Source organism: Talpa occidentalis, unplaced genomic scaffold (genome assembly GCF_014898055.3).
Source record: "Talpa occidentalis isolate TD23 unplaced genomic scaffold, MPIMG_talOcc4v2.1 talOcc4.10, whole genome shotgun sequence".
Taxonomy (NCBI): Eukaryota; Metazoa; Chordata; class Mammalia; order Eulipotyphla; family Talpidae; genus Talpa; species Talpa occidentalis.
Window position 1 is genome coordinate 377,244 of NW_023600993.1, and position 20,679 is coordinate 397,922.

Here is a 20,679-nt window from a genome sequence, read left to right on the forward strand (position 1 = left end):
GTGACTCATCAATGGGCCCGCCTTCTGAAAGAGCCTTTCAGCCTCCTCCCGCAGGCGGCACTGAAGCAGCGGAGGTTGCGACTCTTGGAGCAGTTACTGAGAAAAGCAGCAACAGGCTTGCTCAACAGTTCACTGGAAATGTCTCCTTTCCACCCCACCCCGATGGCTCTGAATTTTGCTGGCTTGTGGTTTTGTTTTAAAAAGGAATGTTAGGGAAAGGCAGTGATTTCTGTTTTGTTACTGGAAACTTCAGCGCCTGGGGGGCCTCCGGAGGCCTGGGGAGGCCGAACCCCCTTGAGCTTCTCCTGGCCTGGCTCTCCTGCCAGGGCCTGCGCCTCTGTCTAGCGGAGCTTCAGTCACGTGATTGGGTCCTTGAGTCATTTTTCTCAAAGACAAGGATTGTCTGACATTTTGATTCACGCACGAATTGCTTTCGCACGTAGAGACTTGAAGGACTTCCCGGTCTGGGCACCTGGGCTTGGCCAGGGCCTGTGCGGGCCCCTGGCTGCTCGAGACAGGCTGTGCCCGAGCTCTGCTCACTCGTTCTTGGAGACTCGGCTGAGCAGCTCCCTCGGAGGAACCCATCTGGGCTCGTTGATTAGAGGGGACCCCCGTGTGCTTTCAAGGTGCTCCTCCGGCTGCCCTGTCGCAGGAGAAAGGCGCAGCCAGGTGCTGCCTGTCGTCCTCTCCTGGGTGCTCCGCTCTGGCCGGTCGTCCAGTCCTTGCCGGAGGGTGACTGGTCAGTCATGCATGAGCTGAAGAGTCTTTTCGACTCCGGTGACCCTGTGTCACTGCTCGGGAAGAGGGTTAATTCTCCGTGCCCGTTTGAGGCAACCCCGCCATGGACATGGCCGCCCCTGCCCTTCCTGGGGGCCCATCTTGAGGGTTGGAGTTGGGGTTATTTGCTGTTTGTGTCCCAGTGGGAGTAAGGACCTGGGAGTCCTAATGCTGCGTAGCTTTTGAATGGACATCTGAGGCCTCCGTGAAGTTTTCCAAGGAAGGGCCCGAGAGCAGCTGCTGCCAGTTTGCACCTCTAGGAAATGACTTGAGGCCTCAGGCTAACCCAGAGCCAGCCCTGGCCATCACACACGCCCGCGTCCTCCGGACCCGCCACGCGCACACTGGGACCGCGGCGAGGATCCCCAGTGCCCACGGTCGGTGACACAGACCGGGGAGGAAAAGCTCTCGTGGATGCGCATCATCTAACTCTCGGCATGAATGGTCCTCGGTCTCCTAACAAAGGGCTTCTGATGAATCAAACGGTCCTGGGTTGTAGGAAATTGTCCTCTGGAAAACAAAGGCCTTCTGTCTCTTTCCACAATGGACTATTTGCCTAAAAGTCTAGAGCTGGAGAGCAGGACACAGCCATAGTGGACACCCGCTGTCCCCAGCCCGTGGGCCTGGCGTGGGGGGACCTCAGCGAGCCCCGAAGCTGTGGGGCTGCGTGCTGGCCCACTCACACCATGGGACGGGGCCAGGCCTGCCGGTGTCCACTGCTGCTGCCATGTCCTCAGCTGCTGCCGCCGCTGCTGCTGCTACTCCCGCTGGCGCTGCTGCGAGGGCCAGGGCAGGCTGGTGCTGCTGGTCATGCCAGTGCTGCAGCTGGTGATACTAGTCATGCTGCCGGTCATACTAGTTGCTGCTGGTAATACTGGTCATGCTGCTGCTGGTTTCCTGCAGCCGCCCTCTCCCCGCCAGGCTCAGTGAAATGCTTCTCAGATGTGGGCTTTATGCTCAGACACACGAAGAACAAAATGGGTTTAAGAGCCTCTTTCCTTCTCTCTTCCCACGAGAGGGAGCGGCCTGCTCTTCTCCAGCCGCGGGCCTGCTCTGGCCCTGTCTCCCAGCCCCCTGGCGCTGGTGGAACAGTCTCTGTGCCGTGGGACTCCCAAGCAGTTCTTCTGGCTGCAGTAGGGATGCCAGGGGCCTCGCCGTGGGAGCTAGGATGCCTCTGCTGCGTGGCCTCTTCTCGTGCCGAATATAGACCTTCGCGTGAAATCAAAGGGCTTTCCCCGCTGGACAGTGTGTTGCTGGAACCGCTGGGCGCGATCCTACTGAGAGGGACGTCAGCTTCCCGACAGAAAGGAAATAGAAAGGAAAGAAAAGAAACTAAAATGCTCTTACGCGGGCGCTGAGCTGCCCTCTGGGCCACGGAGGGTGGTGGGTGGGGACAGCGGCCGACACATCGTGCACCTCGGGCTCTGTCGGGGAAAGAAGGGCCAGGGCAGCGGGGCCCGCACACGTGGACACGGGTTCTTGGGAGCAACAGGCCCCGGCGGTTGGGCATCTGGTGGTTTGGTTCAAGGGCGCCGCGCCTCCCCGCAAGGCTGTGACAAGTAGACAGTGAAGGAGATGTGGGCTGACCCCTTGTGGCCACCGGCCTGGGCCACCCGCTGCCCGGGAGCCAAGAGGGAGCTGGGCAGAGCCCCCTGAAGACGGCTCTGTCTCCTTCCTGACTCATCAAAGACCTTCCTCAGGTTTCTGAGCCTTCCCAAAGATCCCACTGGAGACGCATCTTAAGACAGAGCGAGGTGTGAATGAGCCGGTGTGTGTCTGGGTGATTACATGGCTGGTGCTAATGAAAAACAATGAACTCATTTGTGATTCTGTTGATAACAGGCGTGAAACTCAGTGTAAACATCACAGAACCTAGCCTGCCTTTTGAGGAATGGTAGCAATCCTGTCTGGGTTTTCAGGCTCCTGTAGAGAGAAACCCTACTTGGGAGCCCTCCCCATATGCGGGCCTGCAGCAGCATCTGTGCTGGAGGAGAGGCTGTGTGCAGGCGTGACTGAAATTCCAATTAGGATGACGGCTTCGTCATCGCACCTTCCCTTGCGCTGGATGCTTGAGTCCAAGCTGCGGCTTCCTGCTGAGATGTGGGCCCTAAACATAAATCACCAAGTCAGGCCCTGCTGTGAAGCCTCCCTGCCCCCCCATCGCCCCACAAGTGTCCGGCGCTTCAGCAGTCTGCAGAGAGCGGCGTGGACGCACCGGAGGGGGCGGGGGACAGCCTCGCTGCCCTCTGCACACGGCCCGCACCTCAGCTCCGGCGGCCAGATGGGTCTGTCTCGTCCACCAGCCTGTCCCTGTGCCAGGCGCTGGCCGTGGCACTGGACATGAGGCCGTGCCGTCCCCTCCCGAGAGCCGGAGCCCAGCCCTGTCTGGGAGGCGAGCCCAGTGCTGCCACCGGTGCCCCAGCTTAGGGACGGGAGAGCCCTGTCCTGTCTGCCTGCCCCGTCCACCCAGACTCTGTGGCAGAGGCTGGAGGCCACCCCAGCATCAGCGATGGACCCTGGAGCCTTTGTTTGCCATGCCTAGGATTCACTGGACTTGCCAGGAGCCGGTCTGATGCGCTGGTGGCAGGATGTCGTGGGCTGCGCCTTGGGGCAGATGCTCTTCCAGAGATGACCATTGCTGTCTGGGAGGGGCAGAGACGGCCTCGCTGACGTGCTGGCGTCTCCTCTCGGGATGCGGGCAGAGCAGGCCCATGCTGAGCTGCTGTCCCCACAGGTGACCTGCCTCAGGATTTCACCCGCCGTTCCTGGAGACCACTCAGTTCCATCCTCCTTCAGCCCCGTCTCGCTAAATCCTCACTGGTGTCAGGTGCCCAGCGCCATGGTACTCACGGCCCCACACAGCCGCTGCAGCCTGAGCCGGGGCACGCGGACACCTAGCTGCCCCTCGGCCTGTCCCAACCGTGCAACCCACAGACTGAGTCCTGGCCAGCTGCTGGCTTGGAGCCGCCCCACCGCCCCAAGCGCCCCCTGCATGCCCGCAGGCCTTCCTCCGGGAGGCGGAGCTATCTTTTCGGCTCGGCGTCAGGGCTGATTCTCTTGAAGGATGAGCTGGACAGCGGGAAGGTCTGACCCTTTGTGTCCAAAACCAGGGAAACTCGTCAACTTACGAGCATAAGAGCGGTGGACTGGCTTGAGCTGTCAGAGGGCCTTTGAGGCGCTCGGCTGTGTCTTGTCTCTGTCTGGCCATCGGCCCCCCTGAGCCCTGCTGGTCCCCTATCTCTGGGGCCTGGCGTGCGGCATCAGAGTCACCCAGTGTGGAGAGACAAATGGAGCCTCATGGCATCTCCTAGCGTTACACAGAGGCGGCCGGGCATCGGCGACGGTGACTGGAGCCTCATCAGAGGCCGCTCCGGACCTGCCCTCCTCACCCTGGGGCCGGCAGCGGCTTTGACGTGACTGTCCCATGTCATCCTCAGAACTGGTCATGGGGGAGGAGGTGAGAAGTTGGGTTGCCCCTCATCCGTCCTCCGGAGCCATGGTGCCCCCTGCAGGCCGCGCCTCTCACTACAGGCTCCGTTAAGCCCAGGGCTCAGGGCAGCTTCCCCGGGGCAGCGTCGGCCCAGGACCGGTGGTGGGTGGTCAGGCCCGTGCGATCGCTCTGCAGCTGCCGATGCCAGGCCCCCCCTGCACTGGGCGGCCCGGCCTGCTCCCGTGTGGCCCCAGCACCGTCTTAGTTCTCGCTCTCAGGGAAGATCTGGCAGTGGGAACAAGGCCAAGGCTCGGGCTCAGTGGACACGGCTCTGGCCAGTGGGCAGAGGAGAGCAGAACGGGACACGCGGCACATGGCGCCGTGTTTATAGGGTCGGGAGTCCGTCGTCAGCGGTGTGGCCCTTCTCACACGGAGGTGCGAGCCAGTCTCCAAGTCCCGAGCTGTAGCTCGTCTGCTGTCAGAGGCCCTCGGGGGATAACAAAACCAACACACACAGGATTAAATGGGCCTTTAAAGGCTCGTCTGTGTCACATTCGTTAATTTGTCACCAGTTCAAAGCAAATAAATATGATCATTGATTTTTACAGAAAGAGAACATGATGTACCTGGAAAACTATCACAGTTTGAAGCAAAATCTGTTAGAAGAACAGCGTGTAGATGTCCATTGTCTCATGTTTGGGAACAAAATGGCGGCGGTGGGGGGCAGCGGGGGGCCGAGACTAGCGGTGCCCCCGTCTAGGCTGGGGGCTGGCCCCCGCGTCTGCCCGCCCCGGCTTCACTCAAAGCCAGGCCGACCTCCCCTGCCCCTCCTGTCTCCCCGCCGCCCTCATCCCCTTCTACTGCTGCGCTGACTTGGGTCGGGAAGAGTTAACTTGCCAGGAAAATGAAAGACTGGATGGGCCACACTTAATGGTGATTCCAGCGGGCTCGAGCCTGGAAGAAGCCTGGGCTGCAAGAGCCCCCTTGAACAGGCGAGGACAGCGACTGGGCCTCTCTGCTCAGGGTCGGGCCTTCCCATGAGGCCCCCACGGGACGGGCTGGAGGCCATGATGCCCGGCGCTGGCCTGCGCCTGCCCCGCGTTTGTCCAGGGCAAAGCGGAATGACTGATGACCCCCCGGTGGCAGGCGTGGGTCTCTGCGGGAGCGTCTGGGCGGGCAGGAACGTCTGAGCGTGTGGACATTCAGAGCAGGGAGCTGAGATCGCTGTTCTCTTTGTCTCTCCGGTCTCCAGGTTCGCCCCTCCTCGTCTTTACGTCCAGGGCAGAGGCGCCGTCGGGACGCCCAGTGCGGGCCTGAGGAGCGATGGGGTCGCCGCTGCTGGGGTGCGGGGTCCTGGCCCTGCTGTTCTTCCTGCTGCGGGTCCCTGCAGCCACCGAGATCCCGCTCTCAGGTAACAGGGGCTCGTGTCTGCGCCTGGCGGGGCGGGCCCGGGGGCTCAGACTTTGGCTTGCGGCGAGGTCTCTGCTTTTCCCGCAGTCTGTCCTTGGGCGCTGTCTCCGTGCTCACTCTGTGGCGTCTGCTCGGCTGGATTATCCCACAGCCGGGAATCGCCCCTTTGCCGTGGCACAGCAGGAGGCAGACCTGCGGGGGAGCTGCCACCTGCCTGGACACGGTCGCGGTGTGCCCAGCAGGGTGACTGCTAGGCCTGGGCTGGTTTATTTTGGGGAGAATTATGACTCAGAAATCACCAACATTCCACCAGTTATGACCAGGAGGAATTGAACAAACCCTATACTATTTCTCAGAGTGATTGCGTATCTAAGGGTGAAAACCATAAACCAGGAAAAATTAAAAGGCCATTATTTGTGGATCCAATGAAATGTATCAAATGATACCCACTTTGTAAAACTACAAGTCTGGGGTATGAACTTGTATCAAGAGATTGTCTGGGTATAGTGTGAATGTAGAGCAGCTGCAGGCTCTCAGTCCTCACACGTCAGTCCTCACGCGTCAGTCGCCACATGTTACACGTCACACGTCAGTCATCACACGTCACACACCAGTCATCACATGTCACACACCAGTCATCACACGTCACACATCAATCATCACACGTCACATGTCACGTGTCATTCACACGTCACACATCAGTCACCACATGTCACATCAGTCCTCACACGTCACACATCAGTCCTCGCACGTCACACATCATTGTGCCCATCACAGTACCTGAGTCCAGGAGTGGCAGGTCTGCACACGCAGTGACAGGCGTCAGGTTCTGGGTGTCTCTGGGTTATAAACACACGAGGTTCTAAGACCCTCGGGAGAATATTGGGGTATTTTATGCAAAAAGTTCAAGTAACACCCAGCTGTGCCTCCACGTGGAAGCCAGAGAGTTGTTACAGAAGAAGCCTTGGCTGTTTCTTAGAATCTTACCCTTGGAAATGATCTTTGTGCATCCTCTAAATTCTGGAGACTTAGTCTTCACCTCAGGTAACTGAGTAAGCACAGAGAGGAGCTCGTGGAGACCGGGACCCCCCGCGGGCCCAGGGCGTGGAAAGGAGGCACATGCTCATGTGTGCTAGCAGCGGCGCCTGAGCACGGCGTGGGCTGGCTGCCGCCCTCCCCTGGAGCCCCAAGAGTGGAGAGGAGGGAAGTAGGGTCATCTCCGGCCTGGCCCTCTCAGTTTCCCGTCCTCTCTCTGGGGCTGTCCCCGCGGGCAGACGTGCAGGTCCCTGGGAGCAAGCGCGGCCTGTTCCCCGGCCCCAGACCTGTCAGCTCGGCTGTGGCAGAGCCTGAACTCACCCCACGCCGGGTCCATCCGCTGCAACCCCAGGCCGAGCAGCCGGCACTGGGGGCCCCTTGCACGCCCTCTCCAGCAGCCACAGAGACGCAGGCAGGTCCTGCCTGAGACTCCGGCCGCGTGCCCTCAGGACACCCTTCCTACCCTCCTCTCGCGCCTCTGCCGCTGAGGACGTGAGCCTCGCTGTGACCCGCCGCTCACATTTTTATCCCGGCTGTTTCGGTTCTTAGGCATTTCATGCTGTATTATCCTCAGACAACAACTGTTATAAAATATTAATGACACGTAGAGAACAACTGAACATTACCATTTACTCCGGCACTCCAGGGCCCTCACCGGCAAATGCATCCAAGGCAGGTGCCCAATCTGAATGTCAACGAGTCTGGTGGCTCCTTAATTGGCCTAATTGTGGAGGGAAGGATTTATAATGTAGCATATATATTCTTATAAACACCCAAAGGTTATTAACTTCATCCCCTGAATCATTAGTTATCGGGAAGGCTTTACAACCTTTGCAAATTTCGGAAAGAATAATGTGCTAATCAACAACTTGTTCACAAGTTATTAGCTGATATCTCAGGGACTGCCACTCTGGCGCGTCCCCGCTCCATTCATAACTGCAGTGAAATTGAAATAACGTGAATTTGCAATAAGCCCAAGGCCTCCTCCACTTGGGAATCCAGCTGTGGGAATCAGAGCCAGGCAGGTGTCCGTGAGGAGACAGGGTCCTGCGTCTCACCAAGACGTTTCTCGTGTCCAGTGCTAAAGACCGAGCGTGGCCGCTGACTCTGGCTATGAGACTCGGTGATGGGATTTGTACACACAAGCAAGGCGCAGGGCTCGGAAGTGGAGGCGGGTCGCGTCACCCTCCCTGGCCGGCCATCGGGCTGGAAATGCGACCCTTTTGAGATCATGCTGCTATTAGGAAGGTCTCGGGAACTCCACGAAGCGACATTCTCCCAGTTGTACATGTTGTGAGATCGGAAACCAACCAGGATGCGTGGACATGCATTTCCTGGAACAGGATGTGATGCTGCCTCCCTGGCTACAGGCTCCGCGCGGCAGGTGTGTGAGGGCCACGCCTGTGGAGCTTGGGGAGCTCTCGGAGAGGAACATCCACAGTCGTCAGACAGACTGTCAGTGCTCTTCCTTCCCAGGCGTGTGCCCGCGTGGGCCCCGATCCCCTGGCTTATGCAGACAAAGCCGCGCGTCACAGTGGGGGGTGGGTGTGGGTGTGGGTGTGAGGGCGGCCTGCTTTGCGGTGCTGGAGACTCACACCAGGCAGAACAGCCCACTGTCCTCTCTCTGCTCCAAGTTCTTGATTAAGGGCGTTATACATTTTAAGTGTGATAGGATTATTCAAACAAATCAAGACTTCTCAGCTGTAACTGCCAATACAGCAAGTCTGAGAGCTGCCACCCTCATGGACCATAGCCCCTATAATCTCTAAGACTCGCAGGCGCCCGAGGCCAGCACGTCCGGGCCTCACCTGACGCTGCAGACGAGGAGAGGGTCTCTGCCTGCATGTGGCTCCAGGTCGCCCGGGGCGCACAGTGTTGTAAACCAGCGTCAACCTCCTCAACAAAACAGAGGAACGAAATGGAAATAAAAGTTCAGAGAATCAGGGCGTTACAGCTTCCTCAGCGGTAACTGCTGTTTTGTCATTTTAAACGCCAGCATCAATGGAAGCAGGGAGCGGGGCTCCACGCGGGGCGCTGTGGCTGCGCCTCTGAGCGGGGGTGAGCCTCGCCCCAAGAGCACAGGCTGCCCCACCGGGAGGCCACGCCGAGGGTGTGGGCTGAAGGACGCTCCCGGGAAGAGAAAAGTGGAAATCTAATATCTAATATCTAATACCAGGACAATTACGCACCAGTAGAGATAAATGTAAGCACGGGGAGGAAAGGTCTGTCAGAGAACAGTGAGGAAGCAGCTGTCAGGGTGACTCAGGTAAGGAACAGTGTGAGCCGCGTCTACATGGGCTGGCGCCGTAGCTTACAATTACATGTTTACAATCATGACACAGTGTTTATTCCATTTAGAAAATCATTACATTATCCTGGGTGAAATAAAATTCACATGTATGACAGCGAGAGACGATGTCAGGGAAACATGTCCCTTAGAAGCAGACGCTGTGGCCAGAGGAGGCCAGATCCGCTCCGCGATGCCCTCCCTCGTGGTCGCCCTGTCAGCAGTGTGAGGCGTGGCCGGTGTCTCTGCCACCACGCAGGCAGCCGCCAGCCTTTAGGGAGCACGTTCCTCAAATGCGCGTTCTGACGTTCAGTCCCGCAGGTGCCGACCATCACCAGGCAGTCCCGGGTGCAAGTGGCCTTTCCCTTCGACGAGTATTTCCTGATTGAATGTGAAGCCACAGGAAATCCAGAGCCTCTGTGAGTACCCCCCGCCCGCCCCGGCACACCCGATAACCGTGCACAATCCTGCGCGCTGCCTGTTGCTCCGCCTGTTACAGCCTTGCAGACTAGACCTGACCAAAGGTGAGGATCTCTGCGTGCATGTCGGCCGTGTTGGTGAAAGCCCAGCGTGTATCTTCCACGGCTGCTCTTTTGCCAGTGGTATTATTTCTTCTGCTAGATGCTCGGCGTGGGCGTGGCCGTGGCAGAGATCCCACACTCCTCACATTAGGGGGAGACACGCCAGCTCAGACCCCGACAACCCACTGTCCTCCTCAGTGGAGGTGGCATTTGTTAAGACAAAAGCTGATACATTCACGAGCAGCACCTGCGGTCAGCTGCTGTGTGTGGCAAGCCGTCCTGTCCGGTGCCCATGCTGCTCGGGTCTCTCAAGCCGCCTGTGTAGCAGCCGTCTGGGGCCGAGGGCTGCCTGCAGCTCCCCCTGGCAGCCGGTGTCCTATGATGCATTAGTCTAGGTGCTCATGCTTCCTCGTGGAATTCTTTCTAAATACCCCACGTTTTGGAAGGGAGGTAAAGCGGTGAGGACATCGCAAATGAGGGTGGAGAAACTGCAGGGAGGATTCCAGGCTTTCAGGTTCTAAGCGATTCCAAACAGGAAGCAAAACTTCAATGCACACTTTGATGGATTTACTTGAGTGTTCTGTATCCGCTAAGAAGATGCATATTATTGACAATTGATTATTTTATTTTATTTATTTATTTATTTATTTATTTTTAAAGATTTATTTATTTATTTATACATGCACTGGGTACAGTCAGAAGCGCGGGAGGGTGAGAGAATTCACCAGAGCCAGAGCGGGGAGCAGAGCAGGCAGAAGGACCGAAGGACACTGCTGAGGGGAGCAGCGGGTGGCAGGAGAGGTCTGCACACCATGTGGGACCCTCACCCCGTGGTCGGGGATCGAACCGGTGCTGCAGAGGCTGCGGGCAGCTTCGCAACCCAGCTCTCAACCGCTGCACCACCGTGGAGGCCCAACAATTGATTATTTTAAATTACATCAGGAATAACACTCGTGTGCAATAATTTGATGTTTAAAAAATATCAATATTGACTTTTAACAGGTTAAATGTCACTATTTCTATTAATTTCCCAAACAGAATATATCGGATTAATACACGTAATGGGAATAGAGTTACAATGGGTGAAGGAGAATTCATCCAGTCCGCATGAATGAGGACCGGTCAGCACCATGACACCTGTCTGTAGGGTCAGCTGAAGAGCAGTCAGGCTGCAGGGCCAGTGCGGACACCGCCAGCCACCACCCCCGCCCCGAGGCTGTGTCCCCGAACCACAGAGCGTCTAGACAGGCTGACCATGTGGGCAGGACAGATGTGTGAACGGGCAGCCCGTTGTCCTGCGCCCACGTTTGACCGGTGCCCGGCACAGCCCATCGGGGTTGTGCCATGGAGAGTGGACCTACCCCACTCCCGAGGACTGGGAGCTTATAACACAGCCCCCAGCCCTGCCCCAGGACCTGTGGGGCGTAGACCCTCAACCCGCGGGACTCTTGGGGCCTGCCAGTGGCTCCAGACACTCTCTGGTGTCCCCCACGCCATCCCTGTCTGGGCTGTGTGTAGATCCCGGGATGGTCGTTCTGTCACGTGTGCAGACACCGCGAGCGCGGGAGCAGCGTGGTTTCAGGACGGCCTCCTTGCCACGCGCAGGTTCTCGTGGACGAAGGATGGGAAGCCCTTCGACCTGTCCGACCCACGGATCGTCGTGTCCAATGGCTCCGGCACCTTCAAGATCCCTAACGAGGGCCACGTGGCCGCCTTCCAGGGCAAGTACCGCTGCTTCGCTGCCAACCGGCTGGGCGTCGCCATGTCGGAGGAGATCGACTTCGTCGTCCCAAGTAGGTGCCCGGGGTGGGGGGGCCGTACAGCCTCCCAGGGGCTGGGCGGGCTCCTCTGGGCTCGGCGGGACCCCAGGTCTAACTGTTCCCATTCGCCATCCATTTATTTGTGAGGGGGGGGGTCTCCTCTAGGCCTGGCACTGACAGGGACATCACCTTGAAAGCAACGTTGTTGTGCTTCGGTGACCTCATGTCTGACGTAGGGAAATTGTATCTGTGACACTTTGCACAAGGAGAATCATGTAAAATACACCCCTGACTCCAGCCCCAGGCCGAGAGCGTCTGGTTCCAGGGCCTGGGACGGCCTCTCCGCCCCCACAGCCTCCGGCGACCCCGCCAGCCCAGGAGAGTCCTGTGCCACCTCGGTGGAGGGCCTGCAGCAGGGCCAGCTCCGGCTCCCTGTGGCTGGTGTGGGGAGCAGACCTCAGGCCCCGCCCCGCCCCGTCCTTGAGCTGGGGCCCCTGGGCAGCCCCGTCTCCCAGACAGAGCACCCTGGAGTGCTCGTGAGCCCAGGGGCTGACCTGACAGCTGTTGCGGGGGCGTCAGCTCCCCGTGCTGGGAGGTGTCAGTGGCCACCTGGCCTGGTGGCAAGCTGTGTCCATCTGCTGGACGCCTGGGGGCATGGCCACAGTTAGGACCTGCAGGCGCTGCACCCCCCCCCCCCCCATGCCCCTGTGGGGACTCAGTTCGTGGGGCTCATGTCTTTGTCCCGATCCAGGGAGTCCAGCAGCGCTTGATCCTGACCAGAGGCTTCATAGGCTCCCTACAGACTGGGTCCACTTCTCTCTGGCAAGGACTCCTGTGGACAATGAAGAGACGCAGAAAACACAGGCCCCAGGCGTGGCCTCACCCCCTCAGCCTGCACTGGAGTGGGCACTGCCCCACGCTGCAGGAGAGCCCCTAGGGGAACACGTCCGCTGGCCCCGGCCAAGTCCATAGTCCATAGTCCACTGCAGGCCTGTCCATCACTGGACTCGTGCTGGTGACCATGCATCTTGGAGCGCAGAGCAGTGACACGAGCGTGTAGGGAAAATGCGAACGGTTTTAGCAGTGGTAGGAGGAGGAAGAAGGAAAATATATGAAAGGAGAGAAAAAGAAAATGCAGAATTAAAAAGTAGAAATAAACCCAAATAATTACAGTAAAAGTAAACAGATGAAATGTTCCAACTGTAGATAGTTCGGAACACAAGCCCGAGGCATGAGGAACCAGAGTGGTTGAAACTAAAAAGACAGAAAGACGTGTCTGTGTGAGTCCTTTTATAGAATCAAGCAGGTGCGTCTATATTTATATCAGTCAAAACAGACTTTATTTTAAAAAGGCCTCCTGGAGATTAATTCACAAGGCATGTGTAATATTAAAATGTATGAAGCAAAAATAGAACCGCAAGGGGACAGACAAAGGCACCGTGTTGATGAGGGAACGACCATGCCTCTGTGCTCATCTGTGCCGAGCAGGGAGGAAGCCGGTGCGGGCGGGGGGTCAGCCGCGTGGAGGCCAGCAGGCTCGGCCGCGCCCTGCGCCAGCCATTACCTGAGGATGTAACAACTGAGGAAAATATGGCCAAGTACAACAGAGTCACAAAGAAATTATGACGAGAAAAGTCTTAGCTGCCCTTCACAGTTAACAGCACTTCCGCAAGGCACACACGGGCCTCATGAGTGCAGCAAGGACAGGCCTGTGGGGGTGGCAGCCTGGGCCGAGCGACTCTCCAGCCTTACACGCTTATGTCAGAGAGGAAGGAAGGTGAAAATTAACGCTCTGATCTTACCCATAACGCTGTTTTACGGTAAAAATATCTGACCTTGCTTAAGACAACAAAACAAACTCCGAGAGCAGGGCGAGGATACCGTGGGCAGCGGTGGGTCCGGCCAAGAGGAGGCGCCGCTGCCCTGGGCTGTGAAGAGCCTGGGGATGGGCCCCGGCAGGCTGAAGACCAGTTCTCCGCTGCTGGACGTCTGGACTCTCTGGTTTATCTTTGTTTTCCTGTTTGTGGACATCACAAGTATATTTGAGGAAACAATTTAGTAGAAACTTGAAGAATGAGAACAGTCGGGGCTTGGCCTGCAGAACAGACTCGCTGCGGGACCAAGGCCGAGTGGCTGTTCCTGGGGGTGGGGGTGGGGGCAGAGCGTCCTCTGCTCCTGGACACGGCGGGGCTGGTGTCCGCAGAACAGCCAATGCTGGGCAGGGAAGCCATTTCTCGGGACCCACCTCAGAGCATGGAAAACACCCACCGCAGCGGTCGATGCTCGGGGAGCCAGACACGCGTGTTGTCAAGGTGAGAAGATGGTGCATGTCTGGGAAGGGTCAGGAAGGGCCCAGGACGTGGCCGGACCTCGCCGGCCTTGAGAGCCTCTTCTCATCAAGAGGGCCCAGGAAGAGGCCCAGGAAGAGGCCCAGGAAGAGGCCCAGGAAGAGGCCCAGGAAGGGGCCCAGGAAGGGGCGGGAAAGACACCCCACCAGGAAGGAGTTCTGCTGGTGCCTGTCACTGGAGATGGAGAGTGTACGTGCTCACCAGTGGTTTTGCAAACCTCTGAGAGTAAACAACAGAAATTAAGAATGAAACGCACAGACTCGGCCAGAGCGCAGGAGCCGGCTCTGCACCCTCCTCACCAGAAGCATCCGCCTAGCCGGCGAGGACGCCTGACCCCACAGGGCCCGAGGGTCCCCAGGGGCGCCCAGGCCGGACAGTGCTGGTGGCCTGGGGAACGAGGGACTCTGCCCCCACCCCGCTGCCCTCAAGGGACTTGTGCCGCCCCCTGCGCTGCACTAGGCTGCCTGGGCCCCCACGTGCTGGGCTGCCCCCGGTCCAGGGCTGCCCGCCCAGCCGTCCCCTCTGCAGGGGCTGCCGGCCAGGACCGCTGCACTGAGTTCACCTAAAATGCCCTAATTGTTTATAAAATGGGTGAGTAAAGGTATGGCTTGTGGCATAAGGCTAATTTTAAATTCTTACTTTTTTATGCCAGATATTCCTAAATTCCCGAAAGAAAAAATCGAGCCCCTGGAAGTGGAGGAGGGGGACCCGGTCGTGCTCCCGTGCAGCCCTCCCCGGGGCCTGCCCCCGCTGCACATTTACTGGATGAACATCGGTGAGTCTGCATCCCGCTCACGGGCGCCCGGGGCCCCACGGGGGCCGCCGCCGCGAGGAAGGGATGTTGGAGGACACCACGGGCTGGCCAGGCGGCCGCTCGCTGCCGTGGCCCCGGGCCCGAGGAGGCTGGCGTCTCCGCGCCCGCTGCGCTCTGCACGTCTGCGTCCGCGTGCAGGGCGGCATGGAGGAGTCAGCATCCGCCTTCGTGTTTGCTTTGCCAAACGCGTGGCCGTCCCTGGAGGAGGGAGTCCAGCTGTGCGCCAGGCCGGCTCCAACCCGGCCCTCGAGCCCCCAGTGCCCCCCAATGACCCCTGGTGCCCCCGGTGCCGCGCGGCTTTAACCCTGTCACTCTGTGGTGGAGCCTGGAGTCAGGTAACACTCCCCCCTCGCGCACCCCCCACCCTTCCTTCCACAGTTGCTTTTGCAATTCAGGAGCTTCTGTGGTTCCATATAAATGTCAGTGGTTTTTGTTCACTCTTCGAAGGTGTCGCTGGGGTTTTGCTGGGGGCTGCAGTGAACTTGCGCATTGCCCTGGCTTGTCCCGGGGAGGCCGTGACCCCCACCCCGTGTCCCCCCACCTCCGGGTCCCCCGAGTCCTTTGGTGACTCTGGGCGGGGCTTCCACCCCCCATCGCATCCGGGTGCCTGATTTTTGTTGGAGTGGCGAGTGGCTCCCCTTGGTTTCTCATGCCCCTCGTGTGCTTGTGCTGAGGAAGCCTGGGCGCGTGTGGCCACTGCGTTCCGTGGTTTCTGTCCCTTTCTGAGCCGCGTGGACTCTACCATCTCGTCAGCGGATAGTCATGGCTCCACTTCTTTCCCAGCGTGGAGTCCCTCTGCGGGCTGTTTGTGTGACCCCAAGGCCAGTCTTAAGAGCACGGCAAGAGCTGCGGCTGCGCTGACCCCGAGGGGCAGAGCTCCGGCAGCTGCCTGAGGGGACCCAGCGAGCTTGGCCTTGTTTTTATCTTTGCTCCTTGCTCGCTCTCTGACCTCCCTTCCGCCGACCCCGTGGTCAGGCCGTGCTGAGGGCAGGAGTGGACACACAGATAAAACAGCAGCACCCGAGGAAGGGGTTGGGAGGGAGCAGGGCGCAGCACGGTGGAGCCTGACGTGGGTGCCCCCTCGTGCCCCAGACCTGCAGCACATCGAGCAGGATGAGCGCGTGTACATGAGCCAGAGGGGGGACCTGTACTTCGCCAACGTGGAGGAGAAGGACAGCCGCAGCGACTACTGCTGCTTCGCCGCCTTCCCGAGGCTGAGGACCATCGTGCAGAAGATGCCCATGAAGCTGACGGTCAGCAGCTGTAAGTCAGGGGCAGCGCTCATGCCGGCGGGGCATCCCGGCGTCTGGTCTCGCTCCCAGACCCGCAGCAGGACACCTGCCTCGGCTGGAGCCAGGCCCGTGTCCCGGGGCGTCCGGGGGCCGGGGGCTCCCGGTGGGGGGAGCATGCGGCTCCGGGCTCCCAAGCAGGTCTCGGCTGAGGTCTTGGTAACGCAGAGGCTGAGAGCGCGGGAGGGGATAAGCCAGAGCTAGAGGGGAGCCGGGCTCTTGCCCTCCCCGAGCTGCTGTCTGAGTGACTCCTCTGGGTTCCGCAGGCCGGGCTGGGCCCAGTGGGACAAGCCACTGGGGGAGAGCGTGAGGGGCCGGGCGCCGCCTCATCCGTCAGTCTCCTTGTCTGTCTGTGTGTGGACGTCCTCCACCTGCACCCAGTGCCCGCGCCACCTCTCTCTCGCAGCCAGCGCCTCCTCCGGGCCGCCCCCTCCAGGCCACGCTCCTCACCGGCTGGCCCAGCCGTGTGGAGGCTGTCCTAGGGACGCGTGGTCACGCCTCGTTTGCGTTTTTTCCTAGGAGAAAACTGTGCTTTTCCTTCTCTGTTGATTCAGCATCTGCCATCATGTTTGTGAGTGTCTCTTCCATCTTCTTGTTTCAGTAAAGCATGCTAATGGCTCCAGCCCCCCCGCAGAGGCGGGCCCCAAGGGTAAGTTGGTCTCATGGGTGTCGCTCATTTTCGCCTCAGTAGCTCATTGTCATCTCACCTTCGACCTTTGTCTTCGATCCCTCTCTATTAAAATGCTGGTGTTCCCCTGTGGAGAGCCCTCTGCTGGGGTCAGGGCCAGTTGACCCAGCTGCTCCGTATCCTCCGCATCTTCCCAGATCTGGGTGTGAAATAGTTTGCAAATGAGCAAACACCTTGTCCTGACAGCGGGCTTCTCCTGGTTGGTGCTTGCGTTTCTCACGAGCACACGAGGAGAGGGGCCTTGGGCCGTGCTGTCCTGGACGTGCCCGCGCCCCTGCGGGTCCTGCCACCCACGGGGCCACCACCCACGGGGTCGCTGCCCATCGGCCCTGAGCTGCACGCCCCGGGGGAGTCAGAGCGCTGAGAACAGGGACCTCAGCAACACTCAGGCCCTAGAGCAGCAACTCGCAGGCGTCAACACCAAGGCCCGGGCCAAGGGGATGGCCTGAGCCTCTGCTCCCACCAGGAGGCTTCTCTGGAGCAACCCTGGGCCCTGCTGAACCCCAGACCTGAAGGAGCAGCTCAGCCCAGCAGCCCCCGGAGCCGGCCTGCTCGTGGCTGAGGCCTCGGGGCCTCCGTGAGGGGCCCGCCAGGAGGGCGATGAGGGGACGAGCCCCACCTGTGGGCCGGGTCCGCAGGAGATTCGGCTCTGGGGCTGTGCTTGCGGTCTGAGCACTCAGGGCCCGTCTGCTCTGTTCCAGCGAATTCCATGAAGCAGAGGAAGCCCAGGATGCTCCTGCCTCCCCCGGAGAGTGGCCACGAGTCCTCTGTCACCGTCCTCAAGGGGCACACCCTGCTGCTCGAGTGCTTCGCCGAGGGCCTGTGAGTGCTGCCTGGGCTCGGGGCGGGGGGAGGGGCGCGGAGGGCAGGGGGTGCTGTGTTCTCCCCACTAAGCACAGGCGCCAGCCGGGAATCAGCCCAGTGCCTGGGTGCCAGGAGTCCCTGGGACTCTCTGCCGCCTGTGTCTCCTGCTGAGCTCCTGGCAGCTTCCCCATGTGGGGTCCTCCCTGCGGCCAAGTCCTCCCCGTGGCTGCATCCTCCCAGCGGCCGAGTCCTCCCCATGGCCGCGTCCTCCTGTTACAGGGCAGGGAGAGGGGCAGCCCAAACCCCGCAAACCTGCCTATTCTAAATGGGTGGGGACCACCCTATTACACTCTCTGGCACACCCAGCCGAGCCGCCAGTAGACAGTCTTCAACATCAACACACAGTGGACCGACTTGTTCACGTCGGAGGAGCCATCTGCCTTCCCAAGGCCTCTGGGAGGAGCTGGAGCCCCTGCGCTCGGTCCCTTGTGGGTCCTAGAACCAGACACCACACGGAGGGGCTGTCCTGACCCGGCCCAGTGAGGCGGCCTCTCCCCCACCACTTGGGTCCAGCTCAGACCACAGCTCTTAGGGCCGCGCTTGGCCAGTGGCAGCTGCTGGGCAGGGCCAGGCCACGCCAAGCGGGTCTAGGACCTCTGGAGCCCACCTCCAGGTCAGCTGCTGCTCTCCTGCGCGAGCGGCAACTGGGGAGAGCTCAGTCTCCGCCCAAAAGGAGGTGTCGGCTCCCGCTGTTTCTCTCTCACCCATTCTGGGACCTGATCCGGCCGCTGTGCATGCTCCCGGGGACTCAGGCTCGCGGGGGCGCTGGGTGAGGACCCCGCAAAGGCCGAGATGGGGGTCCACGTGCAGGGTGGGCACATCTTCCCTCAGGACTTTGCTGCTCACGTGCCATTAGTGAGCGTTCCTAAAAAACAAAACCCAGCAGAGCAGCGGGACAGCTGGCGGCTCTGGGTTGCTGGCCCCGTGGGTCAGCCCCGACTCCCCGCACCCCGCCCTGCCCCTCCCGGTGGGCGTACGAGGATGGGCCTGATCTCAGGCCGTCCGCAGAGGGTGAGCTGCTTGTGCTATTAAGGCCAGACTCAGGAGAAGCCCCAATGTGCAGGACTGAGGTCCCGCAGTCTGTGCTTGGCATGTGGCCATGGTGGCAGATGGTGCGGAGAGCCAGCACTCGGGACTGCCTCCCGCCCGCAGGAGCTCAGGAGGGAGCTGGCTCTGCCAGCAGCCCCGACCGAGAGGTGCAGCAGGCGGAGAGGGGAGGCCCTCCAGGGCAGCGTCCTCTTCCCCAGGGTCGTCGGTCAGGGGCCTCACAGACCATGGGGTTGGTTTCTAGCTAGTGGCCGACCTCACCGGGGTGGACGGTGAGAGGTGTGGGAGGACAGGTCCTCAATGTGACCGCACACAGCACACAGAGCACGGGCTTGGGGCAGACGAGGGTGAGCTCTGTGGGTCCTCACTGCCTGGGCACAGGAGCAGGTTACAGCCCCCGGGGCCATGGGCCTTCCCTGTTGGAGCGGAGTGAGGACCCCTCAGGCCTACCCGGTGCCCGCAGCTGCTCAGGAGAGAGACATGGGGCGAGGCAGCCGCCTCCACACCTCAGCAAGGTTCAGTGTCTCCCCTCAAGAGGGGCAGACCCCACGGCCCACCCCTGCCAGCCAAGGTCTCGAGCCAGACCCACGGCCGCGCCTGCACTCCACGTCCCGCGTCTCCTCCCCCGGTGCTCACCCCGTCCCTGTCCCGGGCTGTCTGGTCTCCCTGTTACTCTAGTCGGTGCTGGGTGCACCCCCGACCCCTGTCCCGCAGGGCCTGCCCTGGGGGGTCCAGTGTCCTCAGCGCGCTGGCTCTCTGCGGAGCCGCCCCCCGGGGCCCACGTCCCGAACATCAGGCCAGCCTGGCCTCTCCGGCCCGGCCCCTCCTCTGTTTCCTGAGACGGGAAGTGAGATGCTGGCCTGAGCTGCCCGCAGGGCTTGCACTGGAAGCACCTTTCACCTCTCTAGGGGCAGCTGCGTGTCTCTGTCCTTGCTCAGGCACTGGCCCAGGGGCTGGGCGCGTCCTGGGAGACCCCAAGGCTGGCGCCTCGGAGCCCAGGGCCGCCTGCCATTGGGGGGCGTCCAAGGCTTTCCTTTGCATTTTGTCTCTCCCGTGAAAGAAAGGCCTGTTGTCTCGTAGGCCAACCCCGCTGGTGGAGTGGGAGAAGGTAGGGGACGACCTGCCGGAGGGGAGAGAGGCCAAGGAGAATTACGGGAAGACTCTGAAGATCGAGAGTGTCTCCTACCGGGACAGGGGCAGCTACCGCTGCACGGCCAGCAACGCCCTGGGGGCCGCCACCCACGACTTCCGCGTCGTGGTAGAAGGTACCCGCTGCTTCCCCACTCACCTCAGCGCTCGGTGTGCAGGCTCCTCAGCCACGAGGCGTCAGGTGGGGGGGGGGGCGTGGCGGCTGCCTCCCCTTGATCATGGGGCTCAAGGCTCAGGGCGCTGCCCTGCAGGGCTCACATCTCCCCCAGGACCACTACAGGGACAGACCAGACCCTGTGCCGGACGCAGGAGTGGGTGGCTGTCCAGCTGGGGGGCTGCTGGGCCTGGGCTGGGCTCTGTGGCCCCGGCCTGGGTGGGCTCACGACTGGTGGTCATTTCTCCTTCTTGTACCTGTTTCTCCACCAGCAACTGGGGGGGTGGGACAAACATCCCGACTCTCCTAGATGCATCCTGACTCTCCTAGACGCAGGTTGACATGACATGTCCGGCCATGTCAGTACACTCCTTCGGTGTGTACTGAAGGAGAGAGGCGCGCCACGGGCTCTGCACAAAGGGCCCATCGTGTCCTGGTCGCCCCTGCTTCTGACCTGCGGGGTTCGTGTCTCGTATGCTGGAGTCCAGGCGTGAGCAGGCCGTGATGGTGTTGCTGAGGATGGGTCACGGTGTCCCTTGGCCACCCTCTGGGCAGGTGGGCACTGTCCGGCCAGCCTGAGGATCTGCTGGGGCAGGCTGGCCTCTGGGTCCATCCACACGCAGCCCCTGTCCACAGCTCAGCTGCCAGCACTGCCGGCTGCAGGGAACTTTGTCCCTCTCTGGGGCCCAGTGTGGTACACACAGTACCCCTCCTGGGTCCTGGGCCACGGAGGGGTGCTAACGTGGCTGCTGTCCCCAGCGAAGTTTGCCTCCCAGAGCTTCAGCTGCACAGGAAGCACCTGGCCAGTGGCCCTGTTAAAGGACAGAGGGGCCCGACACTGCCGTCCAGTGTGCCCGTGGCTGTCTGGAGGCTGCTGCCTGGGCGATGCCGCGTGTCCAGGGCTCCCCGTGGGCATGGTTGGGGGAAGCACGTGCCAGGGGCAGAGCAGCGTCGTCCTGCCTCAGCCAAATCAAGGCCTCTGCGGGGAGAGCTCAGAGTTGTCCACTCCCGCTTTGCCCCCGGCCGCACGGCGCTGAGTCACTCACGAAGACACTAAGAGGACACGGGATGTGTCCCGTCGACTTGGACGTCGCCAGCCACAACGC

The 20,679-nt window shown here is 60.7% G+C and overlaps 1 protein-coding gene across 2 annotated transcripts in view; it reads left to right on the forward strand.

The window, feature by feature from the left end:
• CHL1 (cell adhesion molecule L1 like) overlaps positions 1-20,679 on the forward strand; it is a 49,714-nt gene that overhangs the window by 8,287 nt on the left and 20,748 nt on the right. For both annotated transcript variants that reach the window (XM_054694082.1, XM_037521930.2), the window contains exons 2-9: positions 5,460-5,618; positions 9,253-9,358; positions 11,066-11,253; positions 14,221-14,343; positions 15,475-15,645; positions 16,273-16,320; positions 17,061-17,181; positions 19,351-19,535. In XM_054694082.1, the coding sequence (XP_054550057.1) occupies positions 5,531-5,618; positions 9,253-9,358; positions 11,066-11,253; positions 14,221-14,343; positions 15,475-15,645; positions 16,273-16,320; positions 17,061-17,181; positions 19,351-19,535 (1,030 nt within the window). In that variant the 5' untranslated portion in view covers positions 5,460-5,530. The remainder of the gene's footprint in view (positions 1-5,459; positions 5,619-9,252; positions 9,359-11,065; positions 11,254-14,220; positions 14,344-15,474; positions 15,646-16,272; positions 16,321-17,060; positions 17,182-19,350; positions 19,536-20,679) is intronic.